Source organism: Ambystoma mexicanum, chromosome 12 (assembly GCF_040938575.1).
Source record: "Ambystoma mexicanum isolate Mex_15411 chromosome 12, UKY_AmexF1_1, whole genome shotgun sequence".
Lineage (NCBI taxonomy): Eukaryota > Metazoa > Chordata > Amphibia > Caudata > Ambystomatidae > Ambystoma > Ambystoma mexicanum.
In genome coordinates, this window is record NC_090936.1 from 293,038,115 (window position 1) to 293,057,589 (window position 19,475).

The 19,475-nt window shown below is 46.4% G+C and overlaps 1 protein-coding gene across 7 annotated transcripts in view; it reads right to left on the reverse strand.

Annotated features, from left to right (window-relative positions):
- Positions 1 to 19,475, reverse strand: part of C2CD5 (C2 calcium dependent domain containing 5) — a 2,654,621-nt gene that overhangs the window by 504,683 nt on the left and 2,130,463 nt on the right. For all 7 annotated transcript variants that reach the window (XM_069628452.1, XM_069628454.1, XM_069628457.1 and 4 more), the window contains one exon: positions 12,678 to 12,764. In XM_069628452.1, coding sequence (XP_069484553.1) covers positions 12,678 to 12,764 — 87 coding nt within the window. The remainder of the gene's footprint in view (positions 1 to 12,677; positions 12,765 to 19,475) is intronic.

Below are 19,475 nucleotides of genomic sequence, written 5' to 3' on the forward strand. Positions count from 1 at the left end.
GAGGGTCCCCGTCGATGGTCGACGTCACCGGATGTTATATCTAGGACGCACGATGCCCGTAGCCTCAGTTGTAGTTTTTTCCCCAGAACGTGTGGCACCAATCTCCTGCCAGTATGACTACAGAAAGCCTTGCGTAAACGTAAGCTACAATCGCATAAGAAATTCTGTAGAGGGGCAGGCAGGGAGGGTACGATGTGGAATACATCGGAGGAACATCCCATCGAAAGAACATTACCAGGTAAGATAAGTACCTTGTTCTTCGAAGAGATTGTGTCCTCCGACGTGTTCCACATCTTTGACAGACTCCCAAAGCAGTACCAACGTATGGAGGTGGGAAAAGAATTTAGAATTGCATCAATTTAGAATGCCCAATCAAATTGCAGAATAGAGGACTGCCTTACCAAAGGCCAAATCCTGCCCATGGATAGAGTCCAAGGAATAATGTTTCACAAAAGTATGAAAGGTATGGACAGAGGCCCATGTGGCTGCTTCGCAAATATTGCGAATCGGAACACCCCTCTGTAGGGCAGTGGAGGCAGGCATACCCCAAGTAGAATGAGCCCGTAAGCCTACTGGAGGGTCCTTTCCCGCCAAACGGTAACACTCAGAGATCGTCAAAATGATCCATTTGGAAACAGCCTGACCTAAACGCCTTCCAGCATAACCAATAAAGCGCTGATGGTCCACTCTGACCCGGCACATCTGTGAGGGATAGAAACTCAAAGCTCTCCTAGGATCCAACCTATGGAGCCTCTACTCTTCCTTACCAGGATGTGGAGGAGGATAGAACGCCGGAAGAATTACCTTCTGGCTCAGATGGAATTCCGACCCAACCTTCGGAAGAAAATAAGGCCGCACCCTAAGGACAACCCTGTCCTTAAGGAACACAGTGAAGGGTGTTTTGGCAGAAAGTGCCTGCAACGCACTCACTCTGCGTGCGGAAGTAACCGCAACTAAAAATACAGTTTTAAAAGACAACAGTCGCAACGGACAAGAATGTAAGGGCTCAAACGGAGCTCCCATTAGGAACTTTAAAACCAAGTTCAAATCCCATCCCGGCACCTGGAAAGGCGAAGGCGGAAACACATTAGTTAGCCCTTTTAGAAACTGAGAGATTAAAGGGATCTTAAAATAAGAACATTCCTCAGACAAGCGCTTAAATATAGACAGCGACGCCAGGTAACCCTTAATGGTACCCAACACAGGGGGGTCTGGGAATCTCTCTACCAGCACGAACACAGCCCAATGACCTGTTCTTGGGTGAATAATCTCTGTGAGAGACTCTACCAAGCTTTAGCTCACTGTCCCTTTCACAGAGAAGAAATTTCCCTGCAGGTCATTGGGCTGTGTTCGTGCTGGTAGAGAGATTCCCAGACACCCCTTTGTTTTGCATAAATGAACTTTTGGGTTTCACCCCAAGTTAACAGGGCGATCCAGACGTGGAACCCTTGCTCACTGTTCTTAGAGAGGCAACGGTTTCACCTCACTGATGATGCCCAACAAGGGTGAAACACGTGTATGGGGTTACTGATGGTACTCTTGTTCAGAGGAGAATTGCCTAGAATTTCGGCGCTGGACTGCCCCTGGGCAGGACAAAGGCTGATATGCGGGGACATTTCTTCTCTGTGAAAGGGACAGTGAGCTAAAGACTTGGTAGAGTCTCTCCCAGGGGTTATTCACCCAAGAACAGGTCATTGGGCTGTGTTCGTGCTGGTAGAGAGATTCCCAGACCCCCCTTTGTTTTGCTTAATGGTCCCTACTTACAGGCCCTTGTGGGCTAAGGAAAGCAAAAAAGGCAAAACCAAAGGAATAGAAAATTAGAAAGGATCCACACCTTTCAGCCAGGAGGCCAGCAACGAAAACTCTGTACTGCTGCCGTTGGAGAAAGTTCTGCGACTGGTGCACCAGTCGCAGAACTTTCTCCAACTGCAGCAGTACAGAGTTTTCGTTGCTGGCCTCCTGGCTGAAAGAAACACCTCCATCACGTCTTCGTGGAGGTCCCAATCCTTATACCTCAACCTTTCAGATACCAAGAGTGAAGGCTGAGAGACTTGACCTCTGGATGGAGAACCCGACCCCCCTCCCGTGAGATCAGATCATCTCGGTAGGGAAGACGGCGTGGAGGGCAGATGGACATGTCGAGAAGGTCCGGGTACCACGCTCTCCTGGCCCATGCTGGAGCAATGAGGCTCATCCGGGAACCGAACCTCCGTAACCTCTGCAACACCGCAGAATGATGGGGACTGGAGGAAATGTATACAGCAGTGGGAAGTACCACTCCACTATCAACGCGTCCCCTAAGGCTCCTCTTGGAGGAAATTCCTGTGAGCAGAATCTTTCGCACTTCCGGTTGACACTGGTTAGTTAGTTAGTTTATTATTTATAGAGCGCACCATACCCTGGGGCATCAGGGCGCAACAGACAAGAAAATGCTCAACTTAGTTACAAGTACATAATAAGTGTGAAAATACGGACATCATCAATGTTACAATAAGTAGGAAAGTACAAACATCATCAATGTTGCAATAATCAGATATATACACATATGTACACAGGATCAGGTCAAGGAACAGTGAAGTAACAGGGTACCTGTGTCGTGGATAGTCATGGGGTTATGATATACAGTTGTGTCAGGGGTAGTGCATCTAAGGGTTATGCCAGTTGTAGTAGTTAGATGTCATTAGCTCTCAGCCACCCGATCAGGGTCTGTCTGAAGTTAGCGAAGGGCTGAGGTTCTCTGATGCCTTAGGGGAGAGAGTTCCATAGCTGCGCAGCCTTGACTGGGAAGCTATGACCTCCTATAGTGGAGAGTTTGAAGCGCAGGACTTGGAGGCAGTTTGCGTTGGCTGTTCTTGTTGGTCTGGATGAGGTTCTTTTACATAGCCTGTCCATGAGGTAGGGTGGTGCTTTATTGTTGAGGCACTTGTGTGTGAGGGAGGCGATCTTGAGTTGAATTTTATCAAAGGTGGATAGCCATTTGTATTCTCTTCTTACAGAGGATATATGCTCCTTTCTGTTAATCTTGAGCGCTGCTCTCAGGGCATTGTTCTGGAGGACTTGTATTTTGTGAATGGTCTGTTTATTTGTCCCAATGTATAGTCAGTTACAATAATCTAATTTGGATAGTATAAGGGCTCTTGACAGTGTGATGCAGCTGTCTGTGGAAAAGAATTGCTTACTAGCTGTGATAAGTTTGCATGTATATGCCGTAGTAGAGGCTAGAGAGTTAACTTGTTTGGCAGAGTTCATGGTGGCGTCTAGGTAGAATCCTACAGTTTTCACTTCTTTAGCTACGTTTATGTTGTTTCCATCAATAGTGAAGTTGGCATAGTCCAGGCTAAGTTTGGAAATGTAGGTTGGGGTGCCTAGGATGATAAGCTCAGTTTTATCATCGTTCAGGCATAGGCCGTGGGTGGCCATCCAGGCCTGAACGATGCTATAGATTCTATTCACTAGAGCCAGGTCCCTGGCGTAAACTCCTGAAAGCGGGAGGAGGATCTGGGTATCGTCTGCATAGTTGGTGTAGGTGATAAACAAATGATCCATTTCGTCGAAGAGGGGCTTTGTGAAAACATTGTAGAGGGTAGGCGACACACAAGATCCTTGTGGTACTCCGCAGGTTATAGGGATTGGATCTGCTGAGGCTGATGGAGAGAATACTCTCATAGTCCGGTTTCTCAGAAATGACTTGATCCACGTTATAGCCTCTTTAGAGAAATGGGCTGCAGAGTTAAGGTGGCTACATAGGACTGTATGGTCAACTAAGTCAAATGCAGCTGATAGGTCCAGGAGGAGGAGTAGGGCTGCTTGGCCGTTGTCTCTGCATTCGTCTATTTGGGCCTTAAAATCTATTAGAGCATTCTCAGTCCCATGTTTCGGGCGGAATCCAGATTGACGAGTTCCAAGTAGGTGGTTGGATTCTAGGAAATATTGTATTTGCATGTAGGCCATTTTGTCTAGAATTTTTAGAAGAAAGGGTACAGTCGTGATGGGCCTAAAGTTTGTGGGAATGGCACGGCCGAGGGTTTGTTTCTTTAATAGTGGCAGTACCCAGGATTCTTTTAGGTTGTTTGGTACCGTGCCTGTGGTAAAGGACGAATTGATGAGTTTGGTTATAAATGGCGATAGTTCTCTCGCGGCATCCTTAATGAGTTGTGCTGGGCATTGATCCCCTTTACAGTTGGAGGGTTTAAGTCCCAGAATGACCTTTTCAACCTCAATGGTTGATACCTTAGAGAAGCAGAATCGGGCGTCTTGATTGGGCTGTGGTGGAGGCGCTGAGATGCGAGGCGTTAGAGATGCTTTCTTGAGAGCAATTTTAGTTTGTAAGTTAGCCACTTTATTTGTTAAGGCATGTTGTATGCTGTGCACCATTTTTTGTCCTTAGTACAGTTTTCTTGAAGCACAATGGGGGTTTCCACTTCTTTCAGAATGCTGAACAATTCTCTGACACTAGATTTTGATTGAGATATTCTGGTATTATAAGTTTCCTGTTTGGCTACTAGTATTTCTTTCTTGTAATGGGAGGAGGCTTTTGAGAGGTTGAGTTTGTTTTTGACTGATGGGGAGAGTCTCCAGGCGGTTTCAAGTTTTCCTTTAGTCAGCCTAAGGTTTTTTAGATGGGGAGTGAACCATGAGTTGAGGTGCTTTATCGGTTTGCTATTCCTTAGTTTGAGTGGGGTTATGTGGTCAAGGGCTGAGTTCATACCTTGATTATACTGTTCAACTAACACATTAGGGTCCATAACGTCTGGGAATTAGTTCAGTTTAGGTATTATGACGGGCATCAATTTTTCTGCTGTTATGAGTTTTTTGTTCCTCGTGGGTAGAGGTGGGGCAAGTAAGGACTGGACATTAGCAAGGTTAGTTGTTACTGTGAATAGTAGCAGGTGATAGTCAGTCCAGATCTGAGGTACAGAGTCCGTAATATTTATTTCGCAATTGTGTTCCGCTATCCAGTCAAGGATGCAACCTTTATTGTGGGAGGGTAAGTTAACTTTCTGGGAGAATCCCAGCTCTCTCAAAGTCAGGGCGATCGCCGTAGATTGGATGTCCTTAGTGTCATTATAGCCTAAGTTAAAGTCACCTAGCACTATTGTTTGGGATGTATTTTTTAAGTTGTTGGACAGGGATGTGGAAATGTCCTCAGCAAAGGTTCCAATAGGACCTGGAGGTCTATAGATAAGAATGATGTTTAGTGTTTGGGAGTTAGCAATGGCTATTTTGACAGTGAGGCATTCGCAGGATTTTATAGTAGAGGTTGTGATCATTCTCATATCTAGGCTGATCTTAGCTATAATTGCCAGGCCTCCACCTCGGGAGGTATGTCTGTCAGCTCATAGAATTGTGTAGTTATCCGGAAGTGCTAATGATAGGGCAGGGCCTGCCGCGTCATGTAGCCAGGATTCTGAGATAGCCAGGAAATCTAAGTTGTCTTTAAGAATGATATCTGATATCTCTGTTGCATGTGCGACTAGAGACCTAGCGTTTATCAGTGCTCCTTTGAGGGAAGGTTTGTGGCTTTCTAGGTTAGGGCAGGTAGTGTTATGTCTACCTTTGGCGGTCTGTTTGGTACCATTTAGTATGGGTCTTTTGGGATTGGAATATTTCCTAGTGGGTTCTGCAGTTGCCTTTAGGGGGTAACTGTTTTTTTAGGAGATTTAGCTGTTCAATTTTCTTAGCTGGTAGCTCATTCAGTTTGGACAGGCGAGCACGTAATCATAAGTTCCTGTCTACAGTGTTACATGGCATTTGTAAGGTAGCACTTTCTTGATGCTGGTTCATTTTGAGTTCTGTATTGGGATGTTGTGTGTCGAGCATGATGGGGTAGGTGAGATGGGTGGTAGAGGATGTGACGTGAAGGCTCAAAGTGTTAACTTTGGTGGTCAGGCTGGGTGTTTGTGCTACTAGTATGATGGAGAGGGTGATGTACAGTGGTAGCCAAGGTGGCCTGTAGGGGGTGGTTGTAATGCATTTGCCTAAACCCAGGGTGTACATGCTAAGTGGCTAAGTGCAGGCAGGCTAAATGCAACTTTCAGGCGAGATGCAATTACAGTTGTCGGAATACAGTTAAAAATGGCTAAGTACAGGCAGGCTAAATGTGACTTTCAGGCGAGGTGCAATTTCAGATAGCAAGACTTAGATGGGTTAGGGCAAGTTATTGGGTAAGGTGTAGTTTCATGAGTCAGAGTGCAGATAGGCTGTAATAATGCTATTAACGGGCTGAGTGCAGTAACATCTGGTAGAATGTAGCAGAACTGGGTGCAGCTATCTATCTGGCTATAGGCAGTTTCAGATGTCAAGGTATAGGCAGGCTAGATATAGATGGCAAATTAGGTGCAGTTACAGTTGGCAGGCTTGCATAAGTGGGAGTCAAGTTTTAAGCCCACTTCTCTCTGGGCAGTGATCATTGTGCAGTATTCAGCAGGTCATACAGAGTAGGGCATGAGTTAGACATGTGCATTTTGCAGAGTACATCCTAGCATTCACTGCCGGTGGTGAAAAGATCCACTTGCGGGTTTCCCCAAAGGGTGAAGATCTCCAACAAAACTTCCTGAGCCAACTCCCACTCGTGAGAGACTGTGCTCTGCCAGCTCAGAGCATCCGCCGCCACGTTTTCGTCTCTGGCCAGATGAACTGCAGAGATCGAAATTTCCTGCTGAATGGCCCAGAACCGGAGCTGCATCGCCTCCCTGCACAACGGGAGTGACCCTGCCCCCCCTTTTTTGTTGAGGTAGTGCATGGCAGGTGATGGACAGATCTAGTGCTTGCTCGGGAGAACGCACCCTGATCAACCAATCGTCCAGGTAGGGGTAGACGTGAATCCCCCCTTTCCTGAGATACGCTGCCACCACCACCATGAGCTTGGTGAAGACCGTCGGGGCATAGGTCTATCCGAACGGCAGGACCCGAAACTGAAAATGCGAGTCGCCAACCGCGAACCTCAGGTACTTCCTGTGCTTTGGATGAATCGGCACATGAAAGTAAGCATCCTTGAGGTCTAGAGACACCAACCAATCTTGTAGTTGAAGGGCCTGGAGGACTTGAGAAAGAGTTACCATCTTGAACTTGTTCTTCCTGAGGAGCTTGTTCAGCCCACGCAAGTCTATGATGGGTCTCAATCCCCCGTCTTTTTTGTGTTAAAAAAAGAAGGGGAATACCATCCCTTGTACATCTCCGCTACAGGCACCAGTTATATGGCGCCTTTCTCCAGCAGGGATAGGATTTCCTGCGCAAGGAGCAGATCCGGACGCTTCAAAGAGAGCTTCCCCGGTGGATTGTCGTGAGGCCTCTACCGAAAGGGGAGACAGTAGCCGTGGGTTATGATCTCCAGAACCCACACATCTAAAGAAATGGCATGCCATTCTCCAAGATGCTGCGCCAGTCTGCCCCCAACCGGCGAACCATGGGACATGGTCTCATGACTGAGCAGACACGGCTGCGGCAGTGCCGGAGGCCAAAGAGGCAACTGCACGAGCGGCTTTGGCACCTCGAGTACCTTGCTTTCCACCTCTGGTACTCCTACTGTGACTCCTTTGACTGGCAGCTACTCTCGATCTACCAAGGGAAGAGTAGTACCAAAAGGAACCTCCCCTCCATTGCTGTCCCCTAGGACGAAAAGGCGGAGGTTGACGTACTGCAGCGCTCAAAGACTTCGCTGCAGCTTTGAAGGTCTGCAACCTCTCAAGGCTCTCGTCAGCCTTGCTGCCAAAAAGATGGACACCATCAAAGGGCATGTTGAGAAGCCGGGATTGCACATCAGGAGCAAACCCCGACTTCCGCAACCACGCAAACCTGCCTATCACGGTGCTCGCCACCATGGGCCAGCTGACACAGTCTGCCGTGTCCAGACCCGACTGAACAGATTCACACATGGCATCCTTGCCATCTTGCACGATGGCTAGAAAACCATCCCGTTCCTCCCCTCCGGGAATATGCTCAGCCGCCAAAGATGCACAATTCCACAGAGTGTGAGTGAATCTTGCCAAGGCAAGGCACAAACGGAGTTGGCTACCTTTAAAGCCATACCCCCAGAAGAAAATACCTTCTTTGCCCAACCATCAACGCGCTTGTCGTCCCTATCAGGAGGGATGGTAGGGGACGTAGCCTGCTTCGCTTGGGCCGTAGCCGCCTGCACCACCAAACTCTCTGGAGTGGGTGGTATTTTTTTGAAAGTGACTTATTCACTGCCGGGAGACTCTCCGTAGCAGTCCAAGCCACCGCCACCCTTCTTTGCAACGCCATATGAAATGGCAACTCCGGGTCAGTGGGTGGATCTTGGTCCAGGATGTCTGTCAGATCATCCTGAAGAAAATCAACAGATGAAGCAGACTACCCCAATTATTCAGTGACCCTCGACATGAGACGCCTATACAAGGATTCGTCATGCGGATCAGGCTCAGGCCTGCCAAACTCAACCTCCGGGAGGTGTCAAGACCACTGGCGTCATGTAAAGATTGATGGAGCTCTTCCATTTGACTATGACCAGACAACAGGTCATCAGGAACCTCAGGAGGCACAACCCTCTCCTCATCAGATCATTCCTCCACCTCGAAAATCTACTCCAAGGGTTGGAACAAATCCACCCTGGGAGGAGGAACAGAGTAGGGCTCAAAAACAGGCCTCACAGATTTCGAGGCGCCAACGACTTCAACAACTGCTTCGAGGCCGGAGCTCCGAGAGTGTCCTTCGACGGCCTCAGCGCCGATGGCGTTTTTGGCGTCGACAACTTCTTCAAAGCCGGAGCCTCGAGAGAGTCCCTCGACGGACACGGCGCTGACGGCGTCTATGCCTTCTTAAAGGCCTCACAGGCTCCGACCGTCTTGACGGCGTCGAGGACCTGGACCTGGCACGGCTATGGCGATCAACCTTGTCTGATCGGGACCTCGACGGCTTCCGATGATTGCGCCGACCGCCCGAGCCCGAAGGCGTGCGAGTGATGGCTCGAGCTCGTTCCTTGCCGACTTCTCTCGAAGGTGCGGACGGAACGGTGCCCTGCGATTCGAAAATCGCCATCATCTGCTGGCGGAATGCGTCCCATTCGGCCGGCGACGAATACTTGGTGGGACAAGCCACCTGCCGTCTGGCGGAGTCCTCCGGCGAGGACGGGGAAGGCGATCGGTGACAGCGCTTCCGTGAATGCCTACAAGAGGCAGAGGAATGGCGGGACCCACTCTGAGACCGAGACCCCCTGGACTTACGCCGACGCGGAGAGTCGCCCCTCGAGTCGGTCTAAAGACCAGTAGATTTCAACTTATGGGTTTTAGAAACCATACCTACCGACAATTTCTTCTTCCTCTCCCGCAAGGCCTTCGATGTCAGGGACTGGCAGTCATCGTAGTTGTCGGTGGCGTGGCTTTCGCCGAGGCACCAGAGGCAGACGTCGTGCAGGTCCGTGATGGACATTTTGGAACCACAGTCCCGACACTTTTTAAAGCCCGACTTCGGGGTAGAAGAGGAAAAAGACATCATGATTCAAAGTAGAAGAACCGAGGCGCGCTGAGATTCCGAAGCGAACACGTTCACTGAAAAAACAGAACTGAGGCTACGGGCGTCGTGCATCCTAGATATAAAAAGTTTTCCGAAGCAGCACAGCTGTGGTCATTACTATCAAAGATGTGGAATACGTCGGAGGACACAATCCCTTCGAATTTTCTTTAATTGTACAACAGAAATGTTTTTGCAACACATATTTCTTTGCACCTAGTTAAACATGAACATTAAAAATGTTTACTTTACGTCTTCAGATCAGGCAATAATAATAGTAGCTTCTTCCTGTGACACTAAGGGCCTCATTCCGAGTGTGGCGAAACCGGAAACAAGGGTGCCTGTAAGCTTACCGGCACCCTTGTTTCCAGACCGCCACTCCTCGTGTCTGCCGGCAGGGTCAGGCCGTTGCGCCCGGCAGGGTCAGACCTGCTGGGCGCAACGGCCCCTGCAGGCAGACTTTTCACCGAACCACGGGCACCGTTAAAAACAGTGCCGGTACTTCCGTCTCCCCACTCCCACAGGAATGGGGAGTTAATAAATCTGCCGTCTGACTTCCCGTGCCACTGGGACTTGTAATGTCCCAGTGGCACCGGGAAGTCAAGCGGCAGATTCCGTGTTTCCGTGCAGCAGCAACCTGCCTGTGGCACCGGCGGGTTACTGCCAACCTCGAAATGAGGCCCTAAGTGTACTATTGGGCCACACATATCCCTTGAACTGTATGGGTGAAGCAGGAGCTTGTGTGTCTGTTCCCAATTTGTTGTTGGAAGTATTTTACTCACTAACTGTATTTTTTGGGTGTATTTCCATCTTTGTAGAGTAAAAGTAGCTGTTACACCCCTTTTCTTTAGGACTGTATTGACCTTTTATGTTGGAGTTAGCAGATAATATTGAACTCAGGTCTTTTTCTAACTTGGATGTTCCAATCGCCATCAATGGACTAGAAAAACAATGCCTGGAAAAATTATATAATTCGGCTACGGTCAGAATTAGGGCTGTGCCGAATAGCATATTGAGTATTCGGCCGAATACCGAATAGTTTGTGAACTATTCACCTAAAGCCGAATATGAAGCCGAATAGTTACTTTAATTAATGAAAAAATAAAAATTTGAAAAAACACACTTATTAAAAAAAGAAAATAAAGCACCATTTTAAATGCATTCTATACTTGTATTTCTCTTCATTGTAATAAATGCAGCATCTTTATTTAAAGTATAAAAGCCAGAAAAAAAAGCAGATTAACCTTCATTGTCTGATTGCTCCGAGGAGTTGTAGGGTGTTTTCTCTCTGCGTGGTCTGGGAAGGTGGGAGGCCATGGAGGCATTTATGTTTAGTATGGTGGGCAAGCAGAATTCCAGGTAGGGGATTTGTGTTGTTGGGGTGGGAGGTGGCATGCCATACATGGTATTTGTGTAAGGGGTTTACAGGCCTCAAGTAGGAACGTTTGTGGAGGTGTTGGGGAGGTAGGATGCCATTTATGTGGGCTTGCACTGTATGCCAGCAGAGTGTCACCAATTGTGTCTTTGGTTCAAACTCTTACATGCTAATTTTGCAGGTACAGCCCACATTTGCCACTTGGGGCCAACCCGGACTCTAAGGCTCGGCCCCAACTTGGCCCATCCCAGGAATTCTCTGGCTCTACCAACTGTACATCCTACAAATTCCACCACCAGAGTACAGCTCTCTGACCATCTCATACAGAGTCCTCACACCTATCTTTACCAGCTGTCACACACTGCCCCAATTTGGAACTGGAGAGATTACCCAACATAAATTCCTCTGAGAGGCCTGTTAAGTGGGGGTATATTACTCTGCCTGACATAACCAAGTGAATTCTTAATGTTTCTCCATGGGCATGACCCATAGGAACATATGCTGCTCACTTTTCACTTATCTTCGCCACTCCGACCAATACACAAAATTATGCACCTTATCATTCTTGAAAAAATATAAGATAATGTTAAACTCTGGACTCAAGTCCTTAAAAAAAGAAAAGGGGGACTTTGACGTAAGCAATGGGAAGTGACATGACAGAAACTGAATGTATCCTAAAGTGACATATGCACATTTCCTTCAGTTTGTCTTTTCCAACTGAAGAGAGTGCACATTGCATATAAACAGTCACCAAAAGAAAAGATATTCCTGTATTGTTGCTGGCTAAGTATAAAAGGTGAGTACCTTTCATGTCTAAGAATATGTAACAACACATGCCCTAAAGAGCAGATTACTACATAAGATATTTTACAGCTTTGTGATAGGAATTGTCTGGTCTTGTGGCTAAGTGTCTGGACTAATTCTATTCAGTTTTGCAAACTGAAGTCCATATTTGCCTTTCTGAGTTCTTGTTGCATTGTATTTAAATGAGAATGACAATGTATTCGGCCAGAGCCGAATTGCTTTTTTTCAGCCGGAATTCGGCCGAATACTTACTCAAAGCCAAAGTTCAGTAATCCCCTAGTCAGAGTGGCATGTAAACCTTTGATACAGGTCTGTTGACTTGCAGTGAGATTCATGGAAAGATCTGGTGCAAAGTCTAGCCAAGAACTTGCACAGCTTTCATTAGAGCGGTTCGAAATCTGACTACATAACCAAAACTGACACAGGATGAGTCAGGTGGTTTCTGCTATTTGATGAAAAGGCATATGCTTTTACTTGCTATGACAAAAAGGATTTCGAAGAGAACATAACGTTAGCTTGAGGCATAGTAAACAGGAGTCACTGAGAAGTATGTTATAAAACTGAAAGTGATGAATCCATAAAACGATCAGCTACAGAGATCTGTCTGGAACAGACCAACCACAGTTTGCCGCTAGAATGTAAAGGCACAAGCCAACCAAGCCACTCTTGTGAAGGCAGATGTAAACCACGAAATAGATAGAAACATCGAGAATAACATGACTGCAACAGTTTTAATGATTCTACTTAACTTCAACAATATCAAAAGAAAATGGCACGGGAGAACTAACGGTGCACAAAAGAAGAGAAGACCCCCATTTGCACTAGGTCTCAAGTCAGAGACAACCAATTTATCACAACAAAGGGGTCGGCCCAAAACGGTTGAAGTGAAAAATAAGGTGGTTGCCATTTGTCTATCAAGAAAATTGAGACACAGGCACCGTGCCTTTTTAGAGTTTAGAGTAAGCTATTTAGTTTTTGAAAATGTAGCTGTTTTATCCCAACTATAACCTACCTCTTGAAGGGGAGAATGCAACAGTTGATGGTGCTTCTGTAAAAAGTTCCATTGGAAACTGTAGAAGTTCTTCATTTTCTGCAGAACCTTGAAAAATAATATGCTTAATTAATGTTATCAGTAATGCATGTAATCAGAAGATTGGCACAGTATATATACATTGTACAGAATTAATCAAAGCATGTGATACACAAGTATCAAATTCTATTTCAAGACCAGAGCAAAGCATTATGCTTCTATTCCTTTATTTAAACTCGAAAGGTGTAACTCAAACGTTTCAAAAACTGTAAAACCGCACAAAAACGATACTTCCCATGTGCCTAGGAAAATGATAGTAGTTCATAATTTTAACATGTGATGAAACTCCAACCCTCACTTTCCAGTCAGCACTTGAAAATCTTCCTCTGTGTGAATGGTCACCCAACAGAGGGAAGCATACATGAAGTCAAGTTGGGCAGCAATGCACCTGTGGTGGAAACAGCTTATTGCAGCAGTGCGGGCGTCAAATGTGCTCCTTCACAGACTTCGGTTTGTCGTGAGCATCCATTACGCAACAAAGCTGCTCACAACAAACTCATAGGATGAAGGCTGGTAGTACGCCTGCACATCTTAGGTGTAGAGAACAAGCAGGGGAGCACTCTGGGGAGTGAGAGCTTGTTTAGATGTCAGGTAACAACATCCAGCTCATTATAGCAAGGCTCAGAGTTTGAGGTCCCCATCATTTACCAAATAAAGAGACAGAAAAATACAGATCACCACTTAAGTGTTAACCTTTGTAAGGATGGCTTGAGCCTGCCAAGTTTACTCTGAACCAGAATGGTCAGAAGAGGACGACCAGATGGAGCAGGACAGTTTACTTGCTGCTAGCTTAACATAGTTCTCGGCTCATCTGTCGCAACCACAATAAAAAACTGCTATGTTATTTAAGTTAGTACTCATCCAGCAGCGGCTGGATGACATCCAGGCGCATTTACAAGGGAATTCTCCACTTAAAAAGAGAACTCAATTTCTTGAGTTACAAGGAAGTAGCACATTTACTTTACCCCCAGGGTTGGCTAGGCATAGAACAGACACAAGCTACGGTGAATCCAATATTGCCCAAGACTGCCACAATCTTAAATTATATTTTTAGCAAGCTCAGAGAGTCATACCTCAAGGAAAAAAAGCAAAGTGCTCAATGCAAGGCCCTCTTGCCCAGAGGTGGATGATTTGGGCCTAGATAAAGAGGACTCAGCCATGAAGAGTTAAAGGTTGGATACAGAGAAGTGCCTTAATATGTGGGAGCAGGGGTCCAGCAGGCCACAAGATTGGTCAATGGATGACACCCGTCCAGTCAATTTCAACAAGATGGAAGGACAAGAAGCCATATTACACCCTGAGGACTTCATCCACCCGAACTCTTTGGAATGGAATCCATCCCTAAGGATAACTGAATACCTTAAGAACAGCCTCTTTAATACGCCGGCTAAAGAAGTGAGAAGCTGTTAAGGGCAGAATGCCCATGCACCAAAATAAACGGGAAAGTTACAGCGACTGTGGAGCTAGACATGAAGATGATCATGTGCCAAGACAAGAACATTACAGATCACAAGAAAGAGATGGATAAGAGTCTACTGCGTGTGCCAGGATAAGCTTCTTGACATAATATGGACACAGGTCAAAGATTGGTCAAGTACCAAGACCCATATGTGCTCACAGGATGGGCACAATTCACAGTGTACCTTCTCTGTAATGCAAAGTGCACACTATCATACAGGAGTAGATGGAAAAACAACTTACCAGTCATTTCAATGGCTTCTCTTCCCACAGATTCCTCATCTGGGTAGATATCCTCCAGTGCCAGCTGTTCTCAGAAATCTCGACAGGGGCACAGTGCTGCTTGATGACACATCCTTCGGATCCATTGCTCCTCGGCTCCGGCATTCACACATATAGCACACACTACGCTCCCTTCCCTCAGTTCACCACCTTTTTCCCCCAATGCTCAGAAGCCAAAGGAACAGTTTTCTCATAATTTCAATAAAACTGAACATGAAAATACATTTTCAGGGGTAAAGGAACAGCCACATTGTACAGCACAACTTATGTTAGACAGATGGGGCTGTTGTCAACAAGGTTCCACTTTTTGTTTCTTCTTTTTACATCAACCGCTCTTTTTACGTCACCCACAAAAAGCTTTCAAAAGCTAGGAAGGATGCAAGGGCAATGAAGAATCTGCTCGAGGAGACTCCATAGGAAAAGAACATTACCAGCAAGTACATTTGTCTTCAATGGATTGCATCGTCCCAGAGATTCCTCGTCTGGATATACAAAAGATGGAGGTGGGCTGAAAGCAACCAAATCAAAGAACTTTGCAAAGGTACACTGCCAACAAATTCAGGCTGTAGTGTTTCAAAAACCTATGCAGAGACACCTATGTGGCAGCCTGACAAATGTATATCAAAGGGACCTCCTCTTAGCAAGGATGAGGACGCTGCATCTCCTCTACTAGAGTATGCACAGGGCCCTGAAGGTACCATCTTCCCAGGTTTCTAATATCACTCAGTTATACACAGCACAACCCAATGCAACAACAGCTGTTTGGTAACTGCACGACTCAACTATGCTTGTGAGAAGGACAAACAATTGATCTCTACAAAAAGGCGCTGTTCTGACTATACAGTAATCAAATGCCCTCTTCTGGTTCAACTTATAAAGGCTATCTTCCTCTTTCTAAAGGGTGAAGAGACATTAAAAAAAGCATTACGATCTTTCGGTTAACAATAGCCTAACTCAGAGTAAGCTTTTTGCTGGAGAACTGAAGTGAGGGTTCATTTCATGATATACTTGCATCTCAATCATCTGCCTAACGTTAGCCACTAAGAAGAATGTCTTCAAAGTGAGGAGCTCAATGGGAGTAGAATGCAATGGTTTGAAAGGAGTAGTAATTAAGAATGACAAGACCAGGTTCAAACATCAAGTTGGGAACCACCAATTCTACCAGGGAAACAACCACCAGCCCCTTAAAAAAATTAGCTACCAGAGAAACTGAAAAGAAAGTGGACATCCTGAACAAGAAAGAAGCCAGGTACCCTTTAAACATGCCCACTTACAGTACCAGCTCCGCCAGAGACAAAAAAAACTCTAATACCACAGAAGGGGGCACAACAATGGATCTGCATCTCTTTTACAGCACCAGAATGTCCTCCTTCTGCTCACATGAATGAACCTTGCTGAGGACCTGAGCACAGACAGCAAAGCCTAAGATTTCTTATCTGGGCGTTCCCAGTCATCCTGCCTTAGACAGTCAAGAGACACGCATGGAGACTGAGTCTTCAGGTTCGGTGGGTGGGGGGGAGGGAGGGCCCTGAATTTCTGACTTTGATATTATATGGCATATATAACGCGCCTATACACAAGTGTTTGGATAACAGATCCACCCTCTGAGGAAGATTCAAGGGGGACAGATGGCCAACTCCAGAAGTTCTGGGTACCACAATCTCTGTCCAATCCGGGGTGATTAAAATCATGCGAGTCCAAATTTCCTCAAACTTCTGTGAACCAACGGGATGGCCAGAATGGGAGAAAATGTGTATTGAAGGTCCACTCAACTAAGACAGCATCTCTTACAGCCACCCTGAGGGGAAATTCCCTGAAGCAGAAAAGTCTGCAGTTTGAGGTGGCTTTTGTTGCTAACATATCAACCATAGAAGTTTCCCCAAAGGTCAAAGACCTCCACAAGAACATCCGGGCAATTCTCCCATTCATGGGAGATGGAACACTGCCAACTGAGGGCTTCTGCAAACCAGTTCCCTGTCCCCTCCAGGTAAGCCTCTGAAAAAGAGATGTTCTCTAAAGCCCAAAACAGGAGCTGCATGCCCTCCTTGCACAGAGGCAGTGACCGCACACACCCATCTCTTGTTCAGGTGGCGCAAGGCCACTGTGTTTATTTATTTATTAACACAACAAGCCTCTAGGCGTCAGAGCGCCTACAAAGTCAAGCAAAGCTACAGTAATCATCCAACACAACAGGCCACAGCTAACAAGAATCTGGAACGCTACATCAATAGTTCAGCAAAGAAGTAGGTTTTGAAGGCTTGCTTAAACAGAGCCAGCTAGCCACAACCCCTCAAATCAGGTGGAATGGAGTTCCAGAGATTGGGTGCTGAACAATAGAAGGCACTCTTGCACACTGCATGCAGTTTCTCTTGGGACAACCAGCAGATTTGTAGCATTAGACTTTAATGTCCTCTGAGCGGGTATCCAAGAGATCCTTTCTGCCAAATACTCTGAACCAATACCAAAAGGACATTTGTGAGTCAGTCTGATAAGATGAAAGGAAGTCCAAACCTCAACTGGCAGCCAGTAGAAGTGCTCTTCTGGCCACAAAACAAGCTCTCTCTTCCCTTGGCATTCCACCAAACTTACTGCGCTGTTTTGAATAACTTGCTATTTAGATGTTTCACCCTGCTAATTCAATGCTGCAAGCTGCCTAAATAGTCCAGCTTGGCTCCAATAATAGCTCTAGCAATGGTGGAGCAGCTCTTTTTGGTTCGGAAGGGACGCATTTGAATCAGTAGTTTAAGATGACAGGCGGAAGTAGATACAATTCTAGTCACCTGGGATTTATTATTCAACTCAGCGTCTAAATAAATTCCTAGGGTTCTAACTTTCTGTAAAGTTGCAATGGTACAGCCAGCAATAGTAAAGCTTTTGTACTCTGTAATAACTTCTTTATTCCCTTAGCTGTTACGGCAATTTTTTCTATTTTCGTATCGCTTAAAGCCATGCCATTATGCACCATCCATTGTTGTGTAAGTATATAAGAATAGACTTAATTGATCTGTTTTGTATCCCTTTCGTAGTCTCCCGAAATGAGAATTAGGCATTGTGTATCATCAGCATAGTTGGTATATGTTATTCCCTTTGTGTCCAACAACTCAAAAAATGGTTTGGTAAAGATTTTGTGAAGGGTTGGTGACAGACATGAGGATGATGATCAAAACATTGTTCCACCAAAGTTATGGCCCAAATGCCATCAGCACTAGTCTGATGGCTCGTAGCTCCAAAAGATTGACGTGACGTTGGCCCTCTACCTGGGACAAATACCCGCTCACCTGCAGGTTCCCGCAGTGAGCATTCTAGCTTTCCAGGGAGGTGTTAATGACATCCAGCGCCTCCGTACCAGGTTTCTAGAATGGCTACCTCACCATCAAGTTCTCCTGACTCGACCACCATGAGAAACTCTGAGAATGTCCAACATGTCGCTGGAAAACTGTGCCCACTGACCGTGGAGCAGCCACTGCAGGGTACAGATCCTCAACCTGGCCTCTGGTACTAGAAAAATACTGGAGGCCATGAGAACTAGGAGTTGGAAAAAGGCTGAAGCTGGTACCATGCCTGAGTTCTTGATAAGATTGACCATCTGCTGATGCAGGTGAAACTCCTCAGGCAGGAAAGCCTTGACTGGCTGCATGTCCAGGACTGCCCCGATTAACTGTAGCTGCTGGGATGGTGCCTTGTTGGACTCTGGGAAGTTCAGAGAGAAGCCCGAGTCATGCAGCAGTCGAGAAGCGTTGTCACCTGCTACAGTGCACAGCATCAGATGAACCAGTCATCCAAGTAAGGAAAGACAAAGACTCCCCTTCTGAGATGGGCCACCAACACTGCCATCAACTTTGTTGAACACCATGGGTGTGGAAGTCAAACCAAAGGGAAGCCTGATGACAAACCACAAGAACGTGCATTTGATGAAACAGCACATAGAAGTAGGCCTTCTCGAGGTCTACCACCACAAGCCAGTCCTGGCTCGGCTCAGACTGGAGAATCTCTTGCAGCATCCTCATCCTGATTGATTATTTTTATTTACACTTTCAGCTGATGAAGCCTTTCGTTACAGCAAAATACAAAATATAAAGCATTCATATTGTATGGGAGGATAGGTCTGTAAAACCCCCTGCCTGACATGCCCCACCTACGTGAGGTTCGTGGCTCGTCAGGGGCCCCCCTGTCACCAGGGCCCAGGTGGCGGGGTGACTGCTGACCGACACACAGGGCCAATCGTGTTGTACTGTAACAGACAATAGACTCCATTTTGGAAGCATCAGGACTCCATTTTAGATAATGGCGACCTGAACCCAAATGGGACAGCCTGCCTGCGAATGCTGCAGCTTGGCCCACACTCACTGTGCACAGGGAGCCATGCCCTCCCTCGGCACCTCCACTCCATGGTAGATCCGCTGAAGGCCCGTTCTCACGACCAACCATACACGAACAAGTATCAGAACAAACACTGTATCATTTACCTTCCGCAGTACATCACTGTCCCCGAAGTGACCTGACAAGCGGTTCAAGCCTGGAAAATAACAAAAAAAACAACCGAACAGAGCAGGCCTCGACCCTGAATCTAACCCCTAACATGTAAAATATATGGTGTCAATACCCTCCTCGTATGAACCCCTGTCGATGTTTCCCAAATTAAGTGTTAACCACACACCAAAGCCTAACAATTCATAGGGTTGCTATGTTAATTATAAACACCCGTGTTGGGGAAGGGATAAAAGTTAATAAGTATTGGTAAAGTAAGAATGACCTCAGCCCGTGTACGATATCATGTGCCTAAAAAACTCAATGAAAGAGCTTGATACAGCCCCCCCAGTGCTAACTAACGAATGCTGCTAAGTACAAAGGAAGGCGGAAAAAGCATTACCGAGAATATGTGTGTGTCGTGCAGTGGGGCACGTTTAAATGCATGACCAAGAATGCAAATGTACTACTACCTGTGGACGTATTGCTTTTATGCTCCCGAGTACACCACCA